Source organism: Orbicella franksi, chromosome 14, assembly GCF_964199315.1.
Source record: "Orbicella franksi chromosome 14, jaOrbFran1.1, whole genome shotgun sequence".
Lineage (NCBI taxonomy): Eukaryota > Metazoa > Cnidaria > Anthozoa > Scleractinia > Merulinidae > Orbicella > Orbicella franksi.
Genome location: NC_138158.1, coordinates 4,269,221 through 4,294,220, shown reverse-complemented (window position 1 = coordinate 4,294,220; position 25,000 = coordinate 4,269,221). Strand labels below are relative to the sequence as shown.

Sequence of the window (25,000 nt, the reverse complement as noted above, 5' to 3'; positions counted from 1 at the left end):
TTGGCGCTGACAACGAGCTTGAACACGTCAACAGATCAATGAAAGTCTCAGGTGGATTGATTGGCATCACGCTGAACCCTACTGCACGCACAAAGTATTTTTTGATTGCACCTGAGAAAGATCTAAGGTGGCTCCTCTTTCGAAGAAAACAGGCCGAGTCAGAACGACTACCGCCTACACAAGCTGCTCTCCGAGAGGCCATTAAGCGAGCGCATTACCAAGCCATGATCTGGGCCAATGACAAAGTCCCTAGTCCAGACCTTCCATCACCAGAGAACTATGGATGGAAAAAGGACAAAGGTTATTATAAATTAACAGTTGATATAGTAATAGACTCTCAAGTTCGACACTGCAGATCGAGATGACTTTAATGCATTGCCTTATTCTTTTATATTTCAGACAAATGGATGCCGGTGATGACGAAACTGCAGCCGGCACCCGACGCTGTTCTTTATCTTGTCAAGTGTGGCTGTGGGAAGGACAAATGCAGAAACAACAGGTGCAGCTGTCGAAGGGCGGGTCTCACTTGCACAGATCTATGCAGCTGCAGCAATGACGAGACAGGGGAAGCGTGTGACAATGTCGATATGATTGAGAATGATAGCTGTGATGATGAAACATCGGATGAGCAGGACGATGACAACAAGGAAGACGAGGATGATGAATGATTCTTACCTGACATCTATGTTCTGTAGACTGCAATGCATGATGGGCTCAGTTGTGTTATTTTTAAAGCAGTTATTATCGCCAAAAGCCTGACTAGGTTCTGGGTAGTAATAATTATATATACCTGTAAACCTGCTATGGTTAACATTACGTCCTCGGAGCAACCTTAATTATCGCTAACATATCGAATAGCTGATATAAGGCCTGGTCTAAACGTCGAGCCAACGTCGTGCCGAACCTAATTCCATCTGGTTTTATGATAGCGCGACGCTAGCACGGCAGTGGCTCTAAACGCCAATTTGGTTAGTTCTGCTTTCATCTAGTTGTATTTCTTCTTCGCACCGAAAGCCCTAATTTTCGGAAAGGAATTTGGTTCAGCACGACGTTGGCTCGACGCTTAGAACAGGCCTAACAAGTGCCGAGGAGCTCAGCCTCACTTTCATGTCGTCTTACGTGAACAAAACCTATTTAAATGTAGTTTAATTCACGTGAACAAAAAATATCATGTAGTTCACTTGTTGTAGTCATTTTTCTCAACAACTCGAGAAAAAGAAATATGCTTTTAATGCTTATTTGAAGACAACAAACGACCAGCCTCGCTTTCGTGCAGTGTTGATCACGTGATCAGTATTTACTACTTAAGTCTATGAATGTGTATTAGATAGACTATATTAAAGATTCCTGGTAATTTTGTGGAAATTTATTGTAGTTAATTGTATTTACACGCCATTTTATGTTCGAGCCTCGATTCCATTTTGAGCCATATAGGTCTAAAAATAGACCCCCCATAGCAGCCGCCGGTGCAGGTTACAAAATTGCCGACAACAGTTTTTGTGTTCCTTAGGGTCCCCTTAAAACATCTGGGTAGGTGGTTTGCTTTCACCATAAAAATCCCACGGGATTACATATGCTCCCTGACTAGCAAAAGCAAAATAAAATAAAGGAAAACAAAATCACTCAATAACCACCATGACCCAAAAACAAGGGTAAAAATTGGCACTTTACCTTAAATGATAAAGATTTCTCTTTTTCCTTTACTCGAATGAGTTCTTTGCTTGTACACAGTAAGACTGAGTAGTGATAGTGGTGGTTCATATATATATATATATATATATATATATATATATATATATATATATATATATATATATATATATATATATATATATATATATTGTCTAAGACCGGACAGACTGAAGTATGTTTTTCAAATATGGTCAATATATTGGTAAGGGATATTCGTCTGTAGAGTTACTATATTTATGTCCAAATTGCAATATACATGTCCAGTATTCAAGACATATCTTAAGTTATCGACAAGTATATTAAGAGCATGACACCTATTCAATGTTGACTTTGTATAGGTCACTGATTAAGGCACATGACCGACCTATCAGAGGCTTAGACCGAAATAAATGGGTCAAGATTTGGCATCAGCTACGAAGATAAACATTCTTAAACACAAAGAAATCGAAAGAGACCTGAAAGAGCCTGTATCTGTGACGTGAGTTCTTCGCAACTGAAAGCTTTCTTTTAAGAGACCTCTTACTGTGAGAGCGACTGTCATTGCTGAAAGGCAATCCCTGTTCCTCATTCCAGAATTCAATCACGTTAAAATATTGCACTTTTTCACGCGTCATTTTTCAAGAATGAATAGAAAACAGAGTCAAGGATTAATTTTCAGTTCACATCCTCAGATCAGATTACACTGTTACCGTTATTAAATGATTTAGGTCACTGAGATCTGACGGCTAACTAACCAATTCAGATATGCAAAAGGAGTTAGTAAAATCGCAGAAGTTTCAGTTATGTCAAGATCGCAGCGTCCAACCACGGCCGCGAAAGCAAAGACAAACATTTAGTAAAACATTAAAATTCGCAGAAATGGTTCTGTCATTCACGTAAACAAGATGATTCGACGCAAAAAGTGGGAAATTTTAATGCCCAGTGTTTCGGCTATTTGAGTATGGAGGCTGGGTGGGGGCGGGCGCGATTAATAAGAAAGGAATGCCTAAGCGTGAACCAACAATACTGAGACTCCGAGGTATCCCAGCTAAAAAATGCCTGAGAAATGGCAGGAAATGCATTTAATTTAACAAGCGTAGTGTTAATTAAAAAATTACCAACTCCCAGCCTTGTACTGTGCTAGAGTAAATTCAGTTCAAATCCGGCTTTGTGCGATGAAATTTACTCCACTGCAGTACCCCATGCCATTAGCCGTTTTGCATTAAAATAAACCCGCAGGGATGCAACAATTCAACGATTCAGCTTAACGCTAAGTAACTGTTGTAGTACGATCATTTTTCTTACTATTTTCAGAATAGCTTTTATTGGGGCTAAATATCAATTGGGACATCGTCCTGTTTTCTGCTTACTGACGCCTATGACTTATTTATTACTGACATTATTTTTTTATTTTATCACTTTGTTTTCCTATGTAAGAGTATGTAACGAATTCAATAAATGTAAATTTAGTCTAAAAGGAAAATTTAAAAAAATGCGACAAATCTCTGGCGGTTAAGACGCTATCAAATGTTGAGTTAACAGTTCCGAGTTTTCGTAGAATCTGATTGTTCCAGTCTAACAACTCGTCCTCACGTGGCTATCAGTGGTATTGAGTTAACAGTTCCGAGTTTTCGTAGAATCTGATTGTTCCAGTCTAACAACTCGTCTTCACGTGGCTATCAGTGGTATTGAGTTAACAGTTCCGAGTTTTTGTAGAATCTGATTGTTCCAGTCTAACAACTCGTCCTCACGTGGCTATCAGTGGTATTGAGTTAACAGTTCCGAGTTTTTGTAGAATCTGGTTGTTCCAGTCTAACAACTCGTCCTCACGTGGCTATCAGTGGTATTGAGTTAACAGTTCCGCGTTTTCGTAGAATCTGATTGTTCCAGTCTAACAACTCGTCCTCACGTGGCTACCATACTCTATATGAGACCAAACTGGCCAACATCGATAACCTATTTATGACTAAAACGGCTAAAAACCATCATACTCTTTCGGGCCGCGCATACCTATATAACCCATATAAGGGAGTGCCCCCCTCCCAGGCCTGAAAGAGCCTCTATCTTTAGCGTGACCTCTTCACAGCTAATTGCTTAATTTTAAGAGACCTCCTTCAGCTGTGATAGCAGCCATCCGCGACTCATGTTTGTGGCCACAAGATTTCTCCTATATGGGCTTTAAAGGAATGTACCGTGCATTGTAAAGGTCTTAAAAGATATGAGTTTTGAGCTTAAATAAGAGAATTTAATATGTAAGGCTAGTACTACGGAAATAGACTATAGGGCAAATTTAATGGGCAATATTTCGACTAGATTCAGTTCTGATTTGAAATTTGGTAACATATTTTGTCATTTTGTTGGCATGATTTATATACATTTAATCAGGTCGTTACTTTCGGAATTAGCAGCCTTGGGGGCTCGTTACTTTCGGGGGGTCGTTACTATCTAGTGGCCGTTACTTTCGGGCAGCACAAAACCAAAACGTCATATAAAGTTGGCGAGTTTTCTGTTGGTGGGACTGGGCTCTTTTTAGGCAATAAAAGACAGAAATTCGTTAAAACATTTCTTGAAACACGGCACACAATTCTTTGTTCGAGTTTAAATCTATGTTGCTGCCACATGGGTGGGCTCTTTATGTCTAGACCGTGTTGTCAGTGGTCGGCAGGAAAGCTAGTCAGATATTGTGAACTGTTTATACTTCATGACGCACTGCTATTTAGTCTGCTGGAAAAACATCTTAGCGCGATGGTCGAATTTTCAATTTAAATTTGAAGAAACGTTTCTTTTAATACCCACCAGTTGAAAATGATATTAATTTGAATCTAAGTTTGCTATAATGCACGTTCCTGTTGCTTGTGAAAATTCTATGGCTTTTGTTTTAACACGGCGCAACATTAACTGACGAAGCACGAATTGACAGTTCACAACGCTTCGTGGTATAAGCGATACCTTTCTTTGTTGTAGAGTGCCTTCAATCAAGTTACAGTGCGTAACTTTCACCTGATCATGGATTGGAAAAATAAATATACTTTTGAACCTGGGTCTCACTATTTTAGGGGAAGGGGTGGGGGTGGGCTCGTTACTTTCGGGGGATCGCTACTTCCGGGATACATTAGTGGGTAAAATGTTTGACGTGACTTTCGGGGCATCGTTACTTTCGGAAGTTTACGGTAATCTAATTGTTAACTTGAAAAAGAATGCCACATCCACGCCGTGTAGGATAACGGCCTCTGTGGAGGGTAGGGCTGAGCATGTAAGTCGCTTTAGAGCTGTCTTCACTTCACTTTTTGCAATAACACCTTCTGGTGACAATGGGTCGGTCTTTGGAACTGAAGTAAATGCTAATGGAGTAAGAGAAACCATGAACAGCGTCAATAAAGAATTTTAATGATCTCTTCAAGGAAACACTACAAGCTACATTTGATCATTTCTTTTTTCTAATTCACTTCCAGGTTTTTGACGCACAGAAAACCATTTTGTGTCTGATCAAGGCTCACATTTGTATCTAACCTGTTAAAAAGAACAGTAAGTTGAGCAATTAGTTTTATCAAATATCCGGCTCCATATGAAAGGAATCATGCTAACAATAATAGCAGTAGCAGGAGGTCCACTTGTTTCGACTTATATCAGTGATACATGAGTGCAAATACTTCAACCAAGAGGATTCTTGATGGAGGGGTCGTGGAGAGGGTGGTGTAGGGCGGGAGGGGAGGGGGGGGGGGGTTGCAGGTTATCAGAAAAAAGATCAAATTATCAAAAATAAAGTAATTGGATTTTTCTCTCGATTTCTATGAGGCGATAGTAGATGAGGCTGAATGCTGATAACAGTGATAAAACTTTAGTGAAATATGGGAAATCTTTGCCTGTGGCTCGTGTTCCCACAGCATTTTCTCATTCTACCAATCTTCCACTCGTGTTTCTATTAAAACCATTAGATTATTCGCTCTCGATTTCTATCGCGTGATAGTTGACGAGGGTGCAGCCTGAGTCATCTATCATGAATAGTATAAATCCACCACTGGTTCAAATCTTAAACAACAGCCCTCTTCACATACGCTTCGAAAATGCAAAGAGGCGGCCGCCAGTTTGTTGACAAACGCATACTGCTGGCTAGCGCAGCTAATCAGAGAACGGCATTCGTGATAGAACACTAGTAGATTTGCACCAAAACTCGATGGAAACATAGAGAGTTTTTTATATTTCTTAAAGTAAAGGGAAAAACATAAGTTAACAAAATGTTGCGTTGAACAACTCTTACCTCCAGATACTTGGTTGTACCGTGACAGGGATCACCAAACTGGCCGTTTGTTGCATGCAAGATACGATACTGCTTTCCTTGGCAAACGCGTCTCACTTGTCCAAGCGACCCAGCGGCTCCGCAGTTCTCGGTTTTTACCGCGCCTGGACAGATATGTCCACCGGTCAAACGACCATAGTTGGCCGAAATGATGTTGATATTCCCCTTAAGACAATGGATTGCACCTGAATGGTTCTCACAAATCCGTTGCAGCAAACCTTCGCATGATGCACCAATCACACACTGGTACCTCACCTAATCAATGACCGTACGTCAGCATCTCACATTTTTAATTTCATTGCTTTAATATATAGAGGAGCATTTATTGATTTTAATCGTTTCTTCGTTTTCATTTATCTTTGGTTTTATGTTTGACGATTTTTTTTACCTCTCAGGTTGGTTGAACTGTCCGGGCAGTAGCGCTGAGTAAATTACGTTAATTGTGTAGCAAAAAATTGTTGAAATCATTAAAAGAAATCCAAATTGTGGTCTTTGACAAATTCGCCACAAAACAAACAAACAAACAAACAAAACTAAAACAAGGAGAGCATTTAATTAAAGACCAGAGTTCGTATCGAGGTGAGCCTGATTGTTAGGCACGGTTTGACTCGACGGTTAGCAAACAAAATTTCGCTAACATGGAGTCAAAGAATTTAACAAGGAATCCACCAGAAGTTCGAGCAACAAGTGGACACAAACTTTGTACCAAATATCGTCTCAACGGAATATTATTTCTAACAACAACAACAGTCGAAAACAAATTTTGAAGTTCAAATTTAACCATAGATTTGGTCAAATGAGACTGATGATGAAATGTCATCTGTGTTTTCACAATTTCTCTGAACTTTGAAATTTAATTTCTCGAGTTCCCATGGGAAACTGTTTTTGGAGTTATTTCTCGCATTTTAGAAAATACAAAAACGACTGTAATATACTAAAAAATTATCCTGGTACAAGGTTTTGTTCACTAAAAACTGAAATTGCTCAATTTCCTATTAGATTTCAGCTAAATTTTGAGTTTACCTCCAAATATTTATTGGGGCCGCGACAAGGATCTCCAAAGGCAGAGTTTTTCGCGTGTAGAGTACACCTTCTCTGTCCTTGGCACTCATGCCTAGCTACCATCCAAGAAACACCAGCATGGCAGTTTGTGTTTCCGTTATGTCCGCACAATCTCTGCTGACTCCGTCCATATGATGCGCTCAGAATATCGATAACCCTTGCGCCGCAGTTTATTGACATCACCTAGCCTTCACAAGCTCGGCGAAAGTAGGCCTCTGAAAATACAGAGAAGAAGGGGAATAGGGAACCGTGTACGATCAGTCTCTAGATGCTATTTATCTTTGTACATTAAGAGGGAAAATGTTGGCTATCAAGAATTTTTTTGATATGGCGTGCCTAAAGAGTGAAAGTTTAAAATCTATGAACTAAACTGCTCCAAAACTGACTGTTTGTTTTGGCCACTCCTCACTGTTGAATCAGTGTTGGACGGAAGGATAAGTTTAACATGCTAGAGGAAGAGCGGTTTGTTGCAATGGTACAGGAAGGTAAGAATATTTAATAGAAACTCATCAAAGTTTACCTGTGCTGCCAAGTAGCACTGTATAAAGAAGACAAAAATCCAACAAACGCAACATCTTCTCTAGTGACTTGCAATTTAATTGCGAAACTACGATGATAATGTCGTAAATTAATAGTCAGACCCTCATTGTTCCCCGATAAAAGTTCCCAAGTCCTCATGCATTTTCCCGTCATTTACATATTTTGTATCCCCGCGAAGAAAATGGTCTTCAGTTTATTCTCCAAAAATATAGCTCTTTGTTCCGCTCTGATCCCTTAAAACACATCCTCCTGTTTCTAATCTCTTCCGGTTAACCTGTATCACAGCCACCCTACCCGAAAGAAAAAAATCGGAGAGACGATTGTTTTCTTTCGGGGAACCCTTTATTCTCTTATTCTGTAAGTCATGACTTTTTGTGTCTTGCGTGTGTTCAATGCTCTTCGTTCCACCAATTTACGAGAACAAAGGTCTTCATGCTGAACATGTCTTTCCTTGTTTCGCTGGTCCCTGAAAATAAATTCTTATTCCACTTTTCCCCGAATATTAAGCTTTCTGTTTCCTCCTGTTCCTCGAGAATAAAGTTCTTAGATTTTTGTTACTTGCTTATGAACTCTTGTTCCCACGTCGGCCCATGAAAATAAAACAACTGTCCACGGATTTTTACAGCTCAACTGCTGCCCAGTGCACGAGGAAAGTTAAGAAAACTCGTCGTAGAAGTAGGTGCCTTTTCAGTTAAGAGTATATACTTCGATTATTTTGAAGTGTTTGAAAGCTTTAAAGCATAATCCGCGTGATTCCGTTTGTAAGTTTCAGTGAGGTACCGTTGTCAGTTCAGACATTTCTATTAATATTTCGAACAAAAATTTCTTACCTTTTTCAGATGCGTCGGGCAATATATTCCTCGCCGAAATAGTCAATCGAGGATTTTTCCCCGGTGTTTACTGTGACACCAACTAAATTGTAAAATTTATGCTAAACATGTCTTTTGAACCAGTTGGGGATATGTTTATCTTTACTTCATGGAAATTGAATCACTGAAACATTAAGTACGATCAATTTTTGTCAATCGGTGGTTTTCCAGACAGCAATTGTAGCCAAAAAAGTTTTTAAAAAAATTAATACTAGAATGCTTTCAGTGGTCTACAGATCTACCAGTGTTTGTTTAGACGAGTGATATTATGTGACTTGGGTAACCAGCAAGTGGTAGTCATAATAACAGTCACACAATCTTCACAAATTAAATTCGAGCTTTCCATAATAAAAATTTTAAAACCACTAGACCTCCAGGTCTGAATTGTTTTTGCTGCGGGTTTTCGCATAAAAAGATAGTACTAGAGGAAATGTGATCGCATTGGTATAAATTGGTGAGTGATTCAACCTTGTGAATATATAGACACTGAGTTAGTGGAAACAACTAGAAGGCAAGGAAAACATGGGCAGAAAATTAGATGTTTACACCATCAGACACGTATTTGTTGCTCATTACTTTTTTGTATTTGGTGGCTCCTAAAGGAGCCGTTTTGTTTACTGAAGAACCGTCGCACTTCACTTCTTTGCCGTTTTCTTGGCGGCAGGCTTTTTGGCGGGCTTTTTCGCTGCTTTCTTGGCGGCGGGTTTCTTGGCCGCCTTCTTGGCGGGTTTTTTAGCTGCGGGCTTCTTTGCTGCTGGTTTCTTAGCTGCGGGTTTCTTTGCTGCTGTCTTTTTCGCCGCTGGTTTCTTCGCAGCCTTCTTTGCCGCGGGTTTCTTCGCTGCCTTCTTGGCGGCGGGCTTCTTCGGTTTGGCGGCTGGCTTCTTCTTTGCAGCGGGCTTCTTCTTCGGTTTCTTCTCCTTCTTTTCCTCCTTGGGCAACTTGAAGGAGCCTGAAGCACCAACTCCCTTGGTGTGCACAAGCTTTCCACTGGCGGCGCCTCTCTTCAAAGCCATCTTCAAGTGCGAGCCAACCTCACCAACCTTGTAGTTGGCTTTGATGTATTTCTCGATGGCTTGGCGGGAAGAACCGCTTCGCTCCTTCAGTGCTACAATGGCAGCCTTGATCATATCCAAATAAGGTGGATGATCGGCAGGCTTTTTAGGCGCGGCTGGCTTCTTTTTGGCTGGGGATTTTGCTGCTTCGGACATGTTGCAATGTTGTTATCACTTCGGCTCTGAAGACTCGAAATATACTCGTTTGAATGTGCAACTAATGTATATGCACCGAATGCGGACCACTGAGGAAACAGGGCTAGGGAAATGGCGTCGTCAAAATTTGTGCTAGTTTACTCGACGTTTTGTCCGAAAGAAACGTCTACTAAAAAGATTACTAGAAAGAAATCCCTACAAAAGTTAGTTTGGGTCTCTCTTAAATTGTATCTGTAAAACAGATTAGCGTTAATTCTACCCAAGACTGAAATTTTTTGCCTTAAAGAGGACAAAGCAGTGAGATTTTACTGAATACTTTGTGTTTACACCTAAATAACTTTTGTACTGATCATTATTCTTCCTGAAATTACAAGTCCCAGGGACGAGTTATTACTACATGTTAATGTTATCCAACAAAATTACCACTTCTGTTGATTTCCAATGGTTGAACGTCTCTTAAGTTTGAACAACAAGGACAAACTCCTTCAGTCCGCCATTTGTAAATCACTACCGTGTTTGTAAAAGACTTTGGGGAATTAAAACGTATGACATTCTAGTATTGGAGTATAAACGGCAATTGAAGTATGATAAATAGCCTGCGGCAAGGTTTTAGGTTCAATTTTTTAAGAGATAAATAGTGGATAAACCGTGCATTTGCCGATCGAGACCGATGATCAAACCGAGTGATCGCCGGTCCAGTCCATCTTCGATTTTAATCATGATAACCTGAACCACACAGATTTATCTTCTGCACGTTTCTTGTGTTGTATTTATAGTAATTTTTATTCAGTAAGGTGAACTGATAAAGATTATTTATTAAATCATCAAATATCTAGCACTTTCAATGTCCATCATTGTGACATTCACTCAGTGTTGTGTAGCGCGTGTCGCAAACAATTGTAATTCGTGTAATTTGCATTTAGTTTGCGCCAAAATCAGTGGAGTTAATATGCAGTTTAAAATTAACTCTTTCCTCTTAAACGTACAAAATAGGACCAAAGAATGGTCAAGAATGACTGAATGAGGCGAAATCTTTTCTATTCATGTAGTGATGTGTTCGTAACGAATACAGAAAACCACTGTCTAAATCTACTGGCCGCCAAAATTTACAATTTATCGGTTTGCTTTAGATGCGCCCGGCTTTCTGTTCAAGTTGTCCGTCAATGATAAGCTAGTATGCAGAAATACGGTTTGCATATAGGAGTTCAAAAGAACTAAAGGTTTTTGAAATAAATAGCCACTTAATTACATGGAAAACTCAGTCGAACACGGAGTGAGAGGCTCGTGGGACGAAACACTCAAAAAGGGTCGACGGTTACAACGCGCGCCAAATTGCCATGAAATAACGCTGGTAATTCCAACAGCTTAAACGTTTTTTGGAAGTTGTTGCACATTTCTTTACTTCAGCGGAAAATTTGAGAAACAGAGTAAATCGCGAAAGCCTTAAGGGAAGGGTTAATCAGCTTTGATCTTCACTTATTTGCTCGCATTTATTGTTATGAGCTGATAAGTGTAACAATTTTAAGTAATTAGTTGGTCATTGCTTTTATTCATGTGGTGGCTCCTAAAGGAGCCGTTTGTTTTGTGAAAGTGCTGTCCACTTTATGCTCGCTCTCCGCGGATTCGGCGGGCCAACTGAATGTCCTTGGGCATGATGGTGACGCGCTTGGCGTGGATGGCGCACAAGTTGGTGTCTTCAAACAGACCAACAAGGTAAGCCTCGCTAGCTTCTTGAAGAGCCATGACAGCGGAGCTCTGGAAACGAAGATCGGTCTTGAAATCCTGAGCGATTTCTCGCACAAGACGCTGGAAGGGCAGCTTGCGGATCAGCAGCTCGGTGGATTTCTGGTAACGACGGATCTCACGAAGAGCGACTGTACCAGGCCTGTAACGATGAGGTTTCTTGACTCCACCGGTGGCAGGAGCGCTCTTACGAGCTGCCTTGGTGGCGAGCTGTTTTCGTGGAGCTTTTCCACCAGTTGATTTACGAGCAGTTTGCTTTGTACGAGCCATGTTTGATAACAACGAAGTTAACAGAATATGGCGCAATGACCAAGCAATGGATTTATACATGGCGGGCTGCTTTCTGATTGGCTAAAAAATAAGAGATGCGATTGGCTCAGTCTGAAAACTGGAAAGTATATTTCATGGGTTGGTGGTTCTATTTCGATCCGAAGTTTCTTTGAAGATATTTTTTGTGACATTGATTGGTTTCAGTTCGATTAATCATCGAAGGACTGGATTGTTTCTAAAAGTTTTTTTCTGTAGGAGTTTTTCTGTAACTTTTTCATTTATTCACAGTAAAAGGTCATGATATTAGTATGTCGTGAATGAAGATGAATGTTGTATGCTAATATGAACAGTATTAACTGAACCATGGCGTTATTGTCCGTTGTTAACCAATAGCAATAAATACAGTATGGTGCTTTCTGAGAGGTCATTCTTCTCTCTATAAAAGCGTAAAACGAGCGTCAAGTTCATTATAACTCAGCTAAACCGGTACATTAGATATCAGCATGTCTGGTCGCGGTAAAGGAGGCAAAGGTCTAGGAAAAGGAGGCGCCAAGCGTCACCGAAAGATCCTTCGTGACAACATCCAAGGCATCACCAAGCCAGCCATCCGTCGTCTTGCTCGCCGTGGCGGTGTCAAACGAATCTCTGGCCTGATCTACGAGGAGACTCGTGGTGTTCTCAAAGTTTTCCTTGAGAACGTGATCCGTGATGCTGTGACATACACTGAACACGCCAAGAGAAAGACTGTGACAGCCATGGATGTGGTGTACGCTCTGAAACGACAAGGCCGTACTCTGTACGGATTTGGCGGTTAGACTGCTCAGTCTGCCAACACACACAAACGGCTCCTTTAGGAGCCACCAAATCTCTCAAAAGTCATGACCAATAAAATTTTTCCCACGTTTGCCGACCACAGATTCTTGTCCCCAAAGAAATCGAGGAACGATATTGAAAACTGTAAACCTTCGCGCGCATTTCAAAAGAAATCGCTTATACGCTCTAGGGACTACGGTAACCTGATGAGCCAGTCCTTTGTTCATAGCTATAGTGGGCCGAATTAAGAACGAACAAATTCAACTGGAATACGCTCATTTCATCCCTTATCCCAATAATAAAGAGTATTGAAACTCACGAGATCAAAGCTACCTAAATAATCGCGCCAACTAGATCCGTTATAACTGACACCGAGATTTCAAATTAGGCGCGCTTTTCACTTTTGCATTTGCCGCGCACAGTAAGGCCTGAAATTAGCAAAATATAAATCTAAAGCATGAACCGAACTATTTGCATTTGATGAGATAGTATCGACACAAAAAACTGGACTTGCCTAAGGAAAGGACGGAGTAACGAGCGTTAGAACTACGATAAAAAGTCAGTAAATTTGGGGAAGAGTGCGTTACTTTCAGTTATATATCCTGGATCTCTAAACAGAAGGAGTATTTAACTCAAAATTGGAGTATCAGGTATAAATATGAGTCGACGCGATGAAAAGTTTACAGGAATCTTTAAAGAAAATAAAGGCAACTAAAATAGAACAGGGATTTTTGTTGATGGTGACTCTTGTAATATTTAGTGGCTCCTAAAGGAGCCGGTTTTTTTGTTTGTTTTTGTTTGAGTCAGCTTATTTAAGCTTTGGCTTTCTTCTCGGTCTTCTTGGGTAGAAGTACAGCCTGGATGTTGAGAAGAACACCTCGCTGTGCTATGGTGACACCGGCGGACAGTTTGTTCAACTCCTCGTCATTACGAACAGCCAGCTGAAGGTGACCGGGGATGATTCTTGTCTTCTTGTTGTCACGAGCAGCGTTGCCAGCCATCTTCGAGCGCATCGCCACCGAAGCTTCCCCACCAAATGATACAAAAGTCAATGGGCAATATAATATTACATTTTATATCTGTTTTTTGTTTTGCATTTACTAGCTTTTGCTTTTTACTTCATGGCGTGACATCGTTGTTGGACTCTCATTAGTAAAGCTATTAATAGGTCTAAGGGTTTAGCTTCTCACATGAACACATGATTAAGTAATGTCTATCATGGTCTTAGCCAAATACTTTTTTTGTGTGTGTGTGTTCGACTGTAACAAGCTTAATGATATCTAATGGGCATAATATCAAAGCTTATAAATGCAGATGTAAGCTCGATTTCCGCCACTCTCTGGTAATCGAGCCTAGGTAGTCTGCTACCGTGACGGTTTTGTTCGCGCACTGTAGCAGACGCGATCGGCTGAGGGGTCGCAGTTTATCTCGCCGCTTTTAGGCTTTGCCGCTACTATTTTGTAACAGGAAAAACTTCTCGGGGGGGGGGGGGGGGGGAGACCCGTTGCTTTCGGGGCTTATTCGGAAGGTTAAAACTTTACTTTACTTTTGGGGAGCCGCTGCTTTCGGGAGGCCCGCTACTTTCGGAATTCTATTTGGCGCGATCGTAAACGGTGCGTCACGCGTGTGTCTAAGCCGCGCCAACCAGAACTTTGCTAAAGGGACGCAAGAGGGTGAGAGGACGCCTTCTGAGTGTCCCGAATACTATTGAAACCTCCATTCATGACTTATCAGCTGATGCATCCCTGTTAAAGGACAGATGATATTTTGGGAAGTTCCTTCGGTTTCGTTATCTTGGTCGTTGCTTAGAGAAACAAGTTAAAAAGAAAACAAGCGAACAAACAAAAACAAAAACGTGCGCGCAATGCGCAAGTAATGGAATCCTGATAGCTGTGACCATTATGCGCAAACTGTGCACAAGCATTTTGACACAAATATTTTATTGAAAAGAGAATATAAATGTTGAAATTTGGACATGCCCGCAGGTAGCAAAGGCTAACCTAGGCGGCTCACACCTTAACAAACTCCAGTGTGTATAGTGTAGGAAGAGAATTACTGCAGTTTTCTATTGAGTGTTGTAAAACCAAAACTAAAGTTATCACTCTAACCAATCAAAAAGCACAAAGACAGTCCAGTGAACCAATCAAAACTCGAAGTAAATATATGAAGCTGATGCAAAGCGCGGGAAAACGTGTTTGAGCGAGTCACGATTGGTTGTAGTCTTACTTCAGATTGGATGAAAAAGTGGCGCCAGTATTTTAAGTCAATTATTTAACGCTTTGATTTAAAACCAATCACTTTACGACACTCAAATGAAAATCGCTCTATGCAGTGTTATTGTATCTTTACAAATCACGCATATGCATTGGCATTATTCAATCTCCTTGATAGAGGTTTGCCTCTATTGTGGCAACAACGTGTAAACTTTCGGCTTGCGGACCCGAATGGCAAAAAGCTTCAAGACCTTGCATGCCTAGAAGGTACACAACAAAACAGGAAAGTAGAATTAGAGTGTAAAATAGGAGTTTATAGTTTTCGTAGTAACTTAACTGAGACCCATACTGGACCAAATAGTTATGAAGACTGTTCACTCGTAGCATTCTTTGAGCTCGTCACGCAATCTTCGTGGGAAGTAGATTGCCTGACTAGCCCGATGAGCGTCTGCGTAGGGGGCTAGTTTACTGGTAGCATCACTAAATATTTGCACTGGATGGGTTTCGGGCAAGTCAAACTACAGACAGCTCCGCACAGGTCTTAACTTTCAAACAAGGAAGACTTAGAATGTGACAAACAGGTATACTCACACCTTTCATGAAAATTTGTAACTACACGAGTCAGGGCCGTAACCAGAAAAAATTATGACTGAGGGAATGTTATTTGTTTGTTTCTTTATTTGGTAGCAACCCTTCAAAGAAATCAACAACAAAAACAACAAAAATGATTGAGGCAAGTACTACGACCCTAAAAGTGAACAACTATATTATTTGAAGTTGCTGCTACTCACTGCTAGTAACGTCCTGTATAGTGTTAAGAGCTGGAGCCTCCCAAGTGCGGAGGGGGGAGATACATGTCTAAGTTTCTCTCTTGTTCCCCGTCAATAAATTTCTATCGCTCCTTTAAATGTTTCGTCAAGGTTTCGCTTAATACAGCAGAGATGTTCCTTGTTCCCTCAAATTAATCCAAAAACCTTCTCTTGTCCCCATGAAGTAAATGGTCTAATAAGCACTTAATGACTGGCCCCAAGGGAAACAGGAGTTTTGTTTCCCCGATCCCCGAGGCGAAGATTGAGGTCGAGGGGAAACAAAACTCACTGTTTCCCGTAGGGCTAGTCATTAAGTGTTTTGTTATACCTCCCGACTCAAAACTAGAAAACAAAACTGCGAGTCGAAAGTTCAAGTTGTTGTTTCCCTAGAGAGTTAGTGAGTTTTGTTCGCCCTACGAGTTAGTGAGTTTTAACCAACGGCACTTGACACGTTCTTCTCCAATCGGAAAACGTATTTGAGTTGGAAGGTATAATTAATGTTCCCTTCTTCCACCAAACCCCTTGGAACCCCTCAGAGGTTCCCTTATAAGGAAAAGGATGGACTGAAACAACGGCGGGCAAATTGGATGAACCGTTGGGAATAAATCTACCTTTTAAGTTTACCGTGACGTGTTTTTTAGGGAGCTTTCTGTTCTACAGGATATATAAATAACATTATAGACAGAAAAGAACTCACAATTAGCCAAGTAAAGATGGCTCCGAGGATGAAACCCGCCATAACATCTGTCAAGAAGTGCGAATTATCAGCCAGTCGACTCAATCCAACAAACAGTGACAAAGACACCAGTACAATCTGCAGCAATGGCTTCATCAACTTGGTTTCTGTTTTCACGGCTGAGTGAATATAAAACTGTGTGCCAGGGAAAAAAAAAAAGAACATTTAGTCAATTAACCTTTTACTTACAAACCGGTCCTGGCTAGAGGAAAGTCTACAAGCTACGGATCATCATTAGTGTAGCAAACGAAACAATTAAAAACTGTAAAAACAAACAAGCAAATGAACGAAAATACGAACGAACACAGATGAACAAATACAGACGAAAAGACTTACTGCAAGAAATAGCATTCCATACATGGAAATGGCAGAGTGACCAGATGGAAAAGACAGCCTAAAAGGAATGGTTATCAAATAAAATCAGTTCATACATAGCTAACAACTATGGTTCACATTGCATCCGAGGGAGAACCGTCTTAGCTTATTCCAGGCTTTCGGTTAGTTCAGGATGGAGCCCGAAGGAGTGTGAGAGCGAAAACGTGGGATGGATTCAAAACAAACTGAACGCTGGGACAGGCTGGAACCATTTAGTACATCGTTGTTTTCACTACTCGAATACACTATCTGGATCATCAACCGTCTACCCAAGTCTTTCGAAAGAGCTTGTTCAAAATTGTTCATAAATCTTGTCAGTGTCCTTCAAAGAATTAGAACCAATGGACCAGTTTTTCGCGCTCTTTTCATAATTATTCTGCATGCATGTTTGCGCAGGCACTTGTCAAGGCTACAGATTTTGCGCCACTTTTCGCCAATAGCAATACCAACTAGCTCACTTTCCCTAGGTGGGTTATATTCTTTTGCTATTTGCATGGTTCCCGCAATTTCCGCTAGTTATAAGTTTTCTCGCACTTGTCTCGGTTATTGACGCCCCTTGAATGGCTCAACAAACAAGCAAACAAACAAATGACAGCCACAACAACAACAGTATTCTAACCTGGCCATTTTGACGTCATAGGGATCTCCGGTGCAAACGTCTTTTGTGACGTAGCCTTGTTGGCAGTCAGCTTGTGACGTATTAGCCAGGCACACGGTTAGGAACGAGGGTCTCAACTTACCCACACTGGCCTTGGAAAGGTCGACAACGATTTCGGTCAGGAATCCGCCAAAAACAAAGACGAAGATCAACGAAATCATGCTACAAAGAAAACGAATTTGCTATAAAAAGATGACTACAATAAGAAGAGCTATAATAGAGTGAAAACCCGCGTGTAAGAACCTACCTTTTTTGAAGTCTGGCAAAAAAGGTTCTTGCATTTTGGGGTAGTTATTGGGAATTTAGGTTAAGTAGGTTCTTAATGTCTATGAAGGAGATGTAGTTGTTGATAACCAGAAAAATAAGTTAACTTGGGCTCACAACTGTATTATGTACATGTAATTTCTTGCGATATACATTTGCAGTCTCAAAGTCACACTCCTTGGTTAAATGATCTCTTGGTTAAAATGTTCATCATAATTTAACTGTAACCTGCTTTATCTTCCTTGGCTAAACAGGTTCTTATATCTTTGGGTTTTAAAATGGCAAATTTCTTCCAGCTGTTTGTTAAACCATTAGGTTCTTACAAGCGGGTTTTTTACTGTCGGGAAAGATAAATGGGTCATTCGCGATGACGCGTGATACGATATACGTGATGTGTGTATCTGTAGCGCGTGATTTTGACAAAAATGAGCGCTTGAGCGCGCTTCAGTATAAACCTGAAATGAGCTCGGAAGCAACCCGCCCGCTTACATCCCGCTTAAAATAGTTATTTGTCATCCTCTACTAACTATGTTCGCAAGTGCTCGCATGTGCAAGTACTATATCTAGTATTTTTTAAGGGGGTAATGATAACGTTGGAAGGAAAATCTTAAAGTCTTACCTAATCAGACCACACACTAACAGTGATTAATTCATATCTTCTCATTACTTTTTCACAACGAACTCAGTAAGAGGGTTATGAGAATTTACTACAGATCATCACAAGCAGCAAATTCATCATTGCTGATGAAAACCACATTCTCCCAAAATAAATTAGAAAGATGTAGGGACAAAAGTAATAAGAATTTCAATGTTGATCGTGAACCTCAGCTCTTACCTGGCTATCCAGGGCTTCAGTTTAATCAATCCATAGGATTCTTCTTCTTCTTCTTCTTGGTCCTCGTCTGATCTTGTCATGTTATTACTGATCTCGACAATCAGTATCTACAGTGTTCAACAAAAACGGAGGAATTTGGTTATTTCGAGATCTTGCACTCGATTTCAATCACTTTTGTATGATGGAAAAGACGCACACAAAAGACTTACAAGGGAAGTGACGGAAGGAAGCTAGATTAAAAATATCAGAGCCTTAGGTTTCCACTTACGGTCAAATGGGAAAATAGATGGGGCATATTCACTTGGGCTCAGATCAGGCAACAGTGCCGTACCTGTTGTGTTTTGATTGTTTTCAACCAATCCCAAAATTACTCAGTCGAATACTCGCAACTCGTACAGGGGTACTGCCTATATAGGTACCGTATGTACGGCACCAAAGGGTATGGTTTTTGAGTCGTTTTGGTCAGAAATAGGGTGTAGTTGGTCTGAAACTGGATATGGTTTGTGAACTCTGGTCTTGAACTGGGTATGTTTTTAAAAGGAGCTACTTCTTTGTCATTACAATTAAGACCGTCGACGTCAACATCGAGCTAGGGCTTGATTTAAGAGTCTACTACTACTACTACTAGGTCTGAAACAGGGCATCGGATGAGGTCTGCAAAAGAGAAGGGAAAACCACAAATTTTGTTCTGGAATACGGTAAAGGCTTTAAGAAGCTCGCCATACGCCCAGACCCAATTTTGGGTGTACTTCTCTACCCTGGGACTCACAAGTACTACGAAAGTTTTCGTCTCCAGTTGTCACAAATGCTCGTCAGTTTAATTTGGAAATCTTGTTTTTAACAAACTACGAAAACTTAAGCAAAGATCTGATCAGAACAAGAATTTGCAAGTTAAAGCCGAAAATTCAATTGAATTTATTTTCCATTCAGAAGGGTATACCTTTATCTTAGTCGCTTGATTGTAAACAATAGACTCATTAGAATGTAAAGCGTTGCTTTGAAGCCCTTGATGAATACTCTGAATTTCCTTCCTCCCTCGCAGGGGGAAATTGGATGTTTGTCCGTATGTTTCTCTCGACGTCATCATAAAACTGATCTTTTTATGGTTATTGCGGTTGTTTTAGAGCTAATTGAATGCTGGTACTGTACAAATGGGCCAAATTGAGTTCTCCTTATACATTCTTATGCATATTTTCTGGAAAACATTGTTATGTCTGTCCTCTCTCCTTAGTAGCGCTAATTTATTTATGGATTGTTCAGGAAAGTTGATCCCTCAGAGGGAAGGAAGGATCCTGATTGCTTTTTGGTTGACGAAAATAAAAAAAAAAACATTCCTTAGGATTACTGTAACAGTAGAACTTTTCCTGAGCTACTGCAAGTTATTCGTTCCCCTGGTGAAAGCAATTTACCTTGTTTTGCTTGACTAACTTTCTTCTGTTCACGTTGACTGAAGATAATTAACACTTCTACCTTGCTTTTCAATCGCTCTGAACTGAACAATCTCGTCAAATATTTAGAGCTGTTTGATTATCAAGACAAATGCTTTCGTTCGAGAAGACTTGATCTTACGTTCGCTAAATGGATTTCTGATCACATAAGGACAAACTAACCTAGTTTTTTAATGATCTCCCTTAAAAGTGATATTCACTAATTTGCATAAGTAAAGAAGTTGTTTTTGCGAAGATTAATTACCTGCACTTACTTTAAAACTGTTCTGTCGTCTAACTGGAAAACCATTCACCGTTTTGCAGCTAAACCAGCCGGAATTCAGCCGGTTACCGTAATTGGCAGTTTGCAAGCCATTCAGCAATTCAATGTACAGATATTTTTAAGAGTCTTTCTGTCAGGAATGCTAATTTCAAAGAAGCCTTTCCCTATTTTATTTGACAGTGGGAGAGAAAGTCACAAATTCCATAGAAACAAACGGGAAAGAATAAAACTTTTGTAACGCAGCAATATCGCGTATTTAATATTAGACCATCTTCAGCAAGAAAAAAAATTACGATATCTCCAATTTTACCCCTTAATTAAATTTCTTGTTATTCATGGGGAAAAGTAGCTGGAACTGTTCTTTTGAGTTGTTAACAAAGAAATGCTTGTCATGTATACACCAATTTCTTTCAAAATGCGTTAGAGTTCTCATAAATGATATTAAGTTGGAATATAAACAGTTTGAAACGTTTCCAAAGGTAGTCCAAAATTCGTTCCACCGGAAATTTGCCGCAACGTTTCCATGCTACACCCAGCTTCCATTCACAAAGATACGCAATGTTGCCAAGAATGTTTCCTCTTATAACATACACATTGGTTAAAACTACTTTTGAAATTATGATTGTCGATAAAAAAGAGATCATACTGCATTGCAACTCACCACAACTATCGGAATGATATATGAGAGTGAACAGACAACTTCGTGGCGCAAATAATCTTCTTTAAGTGGCTTCTGAATGCTTGTATCCCCACACAGAAATCCCTGTTTAGTCGGGTATAGCCCCTTTGTGGTACCGTATAAAGTGATCTTGATCACTATGAAAACAATAAGAACTACCATAAAACAAATAGAATCGAACACGAAGTTGATAAGTTTGACGTTCGAAGCCATTTTGTGACCTCAACTGTCGATCACAGTGCACCGACACACAAGATTAAACTTTTCGTTGCATTTCAATGGTTTTTTCACTTTGGGTAATTTCCAACATTATGCAAATTCGATTGCCTTAATGCACCAGCGCGCTTAAACACAAAAGGGCTTGGTCACATGTGATCAGAAGCGATTCACAAGCTTATTAAAGAAGACTGAATTATTTTGAGGCAAACAAAAAGAGGCCAAATGGTGGAATTTTAGGCTATGGTTTTAAAAATAAATTTATATCGAAAGAAACTTGAGAAATTCTGGCTTGAAATAATAGAAAACCTAGACAAAGCGACATAGTTGTGCAGACTGACAGAGGTTCTTTAAATGGAGAGACGCCACATCGCCTTCACAGACAGTTCGTTTGGTTATGTTCAAGTGTACCCCGGGAACACAGACGGAAAAACCATTGTACTCCTTTCTTTACGAGCCTCTGTTTAGCTGTTGTATATTGTTGAGTCTTGTATCGGTTCTTCAACAGCAGTACATGAGGACAGAACCGTTCGTTTCAACACAGCTCGTAATACGTTTGCCATATCGACATCACCTGAAACTCGAATGACTTCCAATTTTTTAAAGTTCAGAATCTCTTCTTTTCCTTGAGTCATTGGAGACTCCGGAACCAGGGGAAGGTAGAGATAAAGAAAAAAGAAGAGATAAGAGAACGATAAAAGATAAAGGAGTAAAGATAAAGTTTTATGGGATCCAGAAAGCCAACCGCACGTCCTCGCCGTGGATCCCGGGCAACGCCCATGGCGGCTAACGGGGCTCTGGTGCACTAAGGCTTATCATTTACTTGCTATTTTGTGGGCGAGAAAACTTAAGCTTTCGCTAGCGCTATCTCACTCGTGGAGGTGGAAGACGGGGAAACAATACCCATTGACCAAAGTCGGGAAACAAGGCTAACAGAAGAATTTTTAATAAAAGGGTTGGGAAAATGTGCAACGATAAGATTTATTTCAGCCCGGTCAGTTTATGAGCAAACACTAGAATTCTCTGATGCGTTTGACTCCTGTACCAAAACCATTGTTATAACATAACTAAAGCAAAGCGCACGCTCTGATTGGTTAATTTAGCGTCTACTATTTGCCCATGGATGTACGCCGCTGACGTGTGTGCTAATGTTTACAAAGCAAATCTTTTGACAGACATTGTTTCCAAAGTAATCACCGACGTCCTTCTGCCAGAAATGCGAAACTGTCTTCACAGTTGTCTGAAGATGAAACTTTATCGAGTTACTGGTGTGCAGTCGGTTGTCATGAATGAATTTTCGCGCGCTTGTTTTCTCTTGTCATGTAAGACTACACGAACATTTTTTTTTGTGATGTAGCTCAATAAAAGGACTTCTGTTGTTCCAATGTCTCAATTTTATGTTATAAAACAAATGCTAAACGCCATAGCGTGCACTAGTGAGTTATGGATGCACTTGGGAGGTTTGCTAAGCACTCAAGAAGCTAGAGTCGCACTCGGCTATTGCCTCGTGCGACTCTTACGCTTCTTTCGTGCTTAGCAACCTCCCGCGTGCATCCATAACTCACTAGTGCACGCTATGGCGTTTACCATTTGTTAATTCTAAAAAAATCCAAAAACCTCTTGGTGGTTATTTAAGTACAGAATTGGGTAGGTGTAATAAGAATGGCACTCGTGTGATTTTTGGGAGGGTATAACCATCTTATGTTCACATTCCAAGATTTCATTTCAAATTTCATCTGTTCGGATTTGCTACTTTTTTCCTCTTTGCCTGCAGCGTTTAATTCATTCACAAAACATTTTTCCTGTCAGATTTTGCCTTTCCTTTAGGAAAAAATACATCAACAAATCAACAAACAACAAAAAGAAAACAAAACATGAAAATGGTGCATTGCCTCTTTACTTTTTAAAGCAGGATTAAACTAATCCATAATAAGCATTAAATTCTAGTTCAGTTTTATAACATAATTATTTCCTTGCTTCTTTGTTTAAACTCTGACTGAACATGAAATTAAGTAAAATTCATTTTCATAAATATAGAGATAAACAACATTGTGCAACTGTTAATCCCGTACGTGCAGTTCCAGAAAATATCCATGCTCCCCCACAGAAGATAATTTCCTGGGATTAGTAGGTTCTTCAAGACCAAAAAAAACTGAAGTAGTTTAATTGGAATTTCCATATGAGTGGGGGTGTTAGTAAACATCCCCTCCGTGGAGGAGGTATGGATACTAAGTTCTGGAACTACACAATTTGTATAAAAACATTCCACAACAGTTCAACTACAGTGTAGCCAGCCAACAGTCCTATCACCCTGTCTAATGTAACACACATTCAAGAAAGACCCCAAGTGACATCTGATAGACTGCAAGATTTTCCTAGCAAATTGCTTTTTGCTTCCTCGTACAGAAAAGTAGAATTTGACATGAGGTCAAGATTCACTTAGAGCTTTTTCCATGCACCCCTTCAATTTTGAGGTATACTGGTATCTTATGCCAGAAAACATCTGGTATACAGTTATCCCAGTACCCACAGCCCCTTCCTGGCTGGACCCGACAAGCAGTTGCCCTGGCTAGTCCATGCTATAACTGAATGTAGAAAAACATGTCAGACACAAGAAGTACAGTATTTCATTACTGCAAGTGAAATATATAAATATATAAATACAGGTGAATACTTGAAAGTGGGTAAAATATTGTGTTAAATAACTAGACTTCTGCTAGATTAAGATGACCTAAACTTGTTTTCTGTTGGTGGTGTAGAATGGTCAGAATTATTTTCCTTAAGTGAATATTCCACTGTCATTTTAAAGTTCCAAGCTTTAAATGGAAGGCTTGTACGAATCCCACGATAAACACTACCTGGCAAATTAATTTTGCACTAAGGGATTTATAAGAATTATTACACATGATTTAATTCAGTGCTGTAGTCAACAGACTTTATCATAAAATTATAGTATTTTGGTTTGGAGAGGATAAAAGCAGCATTAAAAAACACAGTAATGAGGTTACCACAAGGTGCATAATAAATAATTCCAAATAGTTTGCACCCAGAAATTAAGTGCTGGTGAAGTTAAATTAAGGTGCAATACTGTAAATAATGCAAAAATTATGCTACAAATAAATGAACTATCAGAGCAGTTTTCATTTGAAACCAATTACTGACCAATTAGACAACTCAGCCAATCTCAAACCATAGTAAAACCAAAACAAAAACCAAAGTAATTGTCACTTTCGACACTCAACTGAAAACCGCTCTAACTTCAAATTATTAAATAGTGGTGCAGGTGAGATAATATAAATAATATTCAAGTCACTGACTGAAATTAAAAACAATTCTAGTCAGTCTATGTAATGACATCCAGTTCTTACACACTATAAAATGAATGAATGTACAAAAGGAGAATAACTAAAGGAAAGAGTCAAGTCTCTAACATACTTCAAAAATCTGATTGTAGCACATATAACCCATGGACCAAACAACTTCTGTCTCTTTTTTAAAGTATTGAATGATCAGAACAATAAATTAATAATATTATATTTTGTTTAGAAAATGTCACTTTTCCAAATATTATTGCCAAAGCAATGTCTTTCAAAACCTTTGCAAATTACAAACTTGCTGCTTTAGAAAATTTTGAAAATCTCACAGCAATTTGACATAACAATAGAACCCTGCAATGAAACCACCTCCCCAATTTATTAAATTTAATACATATGGTCACCTTGGAAAAAAACGGCTACAATTTTTTTGGCTGGTAAAAATCAGCTGTTTAAGCTGGCTCTTGCTATTTACATTTCTGTTGTATTTAAGTATAGTTATGGTCAGTATTTCTGTACTGCTAATAGGCTACTTTCAATATTATTTTTAAAATTCAGCTTGAAAGCAAAGTCTAGATCAAGGCACAAACAAGAGAAATAAATAAACACACTCATTCAATTTCGTTTGTTTGTGTCCTCTAGACCTCATTCCCGAGCTGAATTTTAATATATTGAAAACCCTTTATTGCCCAGATGCTCAAGAAACCTCAGGTTTCCC

General features: G+C 39.7%; 7 protein-coding genes across 7 annotated transcripts in view; 2 read left to right on the top strand and 5 right to left on the bottom strand.

Annotated features, from left to right (window-relative positions):
* Positions 1 to 701, top strand: part of LOC145468723 (uncharacterized) — a 3,204-nt gene extending 2,503 nt beyond the window's left edge. The window contains exons 1-2 of the mRNA XM_081452425.1: positions 1 to 300; positions 400 to 701. The exon at positions 1 to 300 is cut by the window's left edge and continues 2,503 nt beyond it. Of these exons, the coding sequence (XP_081308551.1) occupies positions 1 to 300; positions 400 to 668 (569 nt within the window). The 3' untranslated portion in view covers positions 669 to 701. The remainder of the gene's footprint in view (positions 301 to 399) is intronic.
* Positions 702 to 4,741: 4,040 nt separating this feature from the next.
* Positions 4,742 to 8,492, bottom strand: LOC145467148 (L-rhamnose-binding lectin CSL3-like). Its single transcript, XM_081450686.1, has 4 exons — positions 7,551 to 8,492; positions 6,992 to 7,245; positions 5,930 to 6,223; positions 4,742 to 5,181 (listed from the first exon to the last, which is right to left on the bottom strand). The coding sequence occupies exons 2-4, from the start codon at positions 7,208 to 7,210 to the stop codon at positions 5,158 to 5,160; spliced, it is 537 nt and encodes a 178-aa protein (XP_081306812.1). The 5' UTR covers positions 7,211 to 7,245; positions 7,551 to 8,492; the 3' UTR covers positions 4,742 to 5,157.
* A 182-nt stretch (positions 8,493 to 8,674) lies between these two features.
* Positions 8,675 to 10,315, bottom strand: LOC145467216 (uncharacterized). Its single transcript, XM_081450771.1, has one exon. The coding sequence runs from the start codon at positions 9,645 to 9,647 to the stop codon at positions 9,075 to 9,077; it is 573 nt and encodes a 190-aa protein (XP_081306897.1). The 5' UTR covers positions 9,648 to 10,315; the 3' UTR covers positions 8,675 to 9,074.
* Positions 10,316 to 10,536: 221 nt separating this feature from the next.
* On the bottom strand, positions 10,537 to 11,734 carry LOC145467654 (histone H3-like). The gene has a single exon (XM_081451236.1). It carries the CDS (start codon positions 11,718 to 11,720, stop codon positions 11,250 to 11,252), a length of 471 nt encoding a protein of 156 aa, XP_081307362.1. The 5' UTR covers positions 11,721 to 11,734; the 3' UTR covers positions 10,537 to 11,249.
* Positions 11,735 to 11,931: 197 nt separating this feature from the next.
* On the top strand, positions 11,932 to 13,751 carry LOC145468847 (histone H4). The gene has a single exon (XM_081452539.1). It carries the CDS (start codon positions 12,164 to 12,166, stop codon positions 12,473 to 12,475), a length of 312 nt encoding a protein of 103 aa, XP_081308665.1. The 5' UTR covers positions 11,932 to 12,163; the 3' UTR covers positions 12,476 to 13,751.
* Positions 13,752 to 13,969: 218 nt separating this feature from the next.
* Positions 13,970 to 21,178, bottom strand: LOC145467772 (phospholipid phosphatase 2-like). Its single transcript, XM_081451364.1, has 6 exons — positions 20,735 to 21,178; positions 18,364 to 18,470; positions 17,226 to 17,426; positions 16,568 to 16,625; positions 16,193 to 16,366; positions 13,970 to 14,946 (listed from the first exon to the last, which is right to left on the bottom strand). The coding sequence occupies exons 1-6, from the start codon at positions 20,963 to 20,965 to the stop codon at positions 14,875 to 14,877; spliced, it is 843 nt and encodes a 280-aa protein (XP_081307490.1). The 5' UTR covers positions 20,966 to 21,178; the 3' UTR covers positions 13,970 to 14,874.
* A 118-nt stretch (positions 21,179 to 21,296) lies between these two features.
* The window catches only part of LOC145468040 (phospholipid phosphatase 1-like), a 10,558-nt gene continuing 6,854 nt past the window's right edge, over positions 21,297 to 25,000 (bottom strand). Inside the window, exon 6 of the mRNA XM_081451698.1 lies at positions 21,297 to 25,000. This exon is cut by the window's right edge and continues 844 nt beyond it. The gene's annotated coding sequence lies outside the window, so the exon portion shown is untranslated.

What these genes read in the sequence shown, in the direction of transcription:
- LOC145467654 (XM_081451236.1), bottom strand. Translation starts at nt 11,720, where the DNA reads ATGTATAAATCCATTGCTTGGTCATTGCGCCATATTCTGTTAACTTCG.
- LOC145468847 (XM_081452539.1), top strand. Translation starts at nt 12,164, where the DNA reads ATGTCTGGTCGCGGTAAAGGAGGCAAAGGTCTAGGAAAAGGAGGCGCC.
- LOC145467772 (XM_081451364.1), bottom strand. Translation starts at nt 20,965, where the DNA reads ATGGCTTCGAACGTCAAACTTATCAACTTCGTGTTCGATTCTATTTGT. An exon ending in ATGGAATGCTATTTCTTGCA is followed by an intron (nt 16,367 to 16,567) that starts GTAAGTCTTTTC and finishes CCTGGCACACAG; the next exon opens with TTTTATATTCACTCAGCCGT. An exon ending in CCATCTTTACTTGGCTAATT is followed by an intron (nt 14,947 to 16,192) that starts GTGAGTTCTTTT and finishes TGTACCTTCTAG; the next exon opens with GCATGCAAGGTCTTGAAGCT.
- LOC145467148 (XM_081450686.1), bottom strand. Translation starts at nt 7,210, where the DNA reads ATGTCAATAAACTGCGGCGCAAGGGTTATCGATATTCTGAGCGCATCA. An exon ending in GCCCCAATAAATATTTGGAG is followed by an intron (nt 6,224 to 6,991) that starts GTAAACTCAAAA and finishes GTCATTGATTAG; the next exon opens with GTGAGGTACCAGTGTGTGAT. An exon ending in GTACAACCAAGTATCTGGAG is followed by an intron (nt 5,182 to 5,929) that starts GTAAGAGTTGTT and finishes TCTTTTTAACAG; the next exon opens with GTTAGATACAAATGTGAGCC.
- LOC145467216 (XM_081450771.1), bottom strand. Translation starts at nt 9,647, where the DNA reads ATGTCCGAAGCAGCAAAATCCCCAGCCAAAAAGAAGCCAGCCGCGCCT.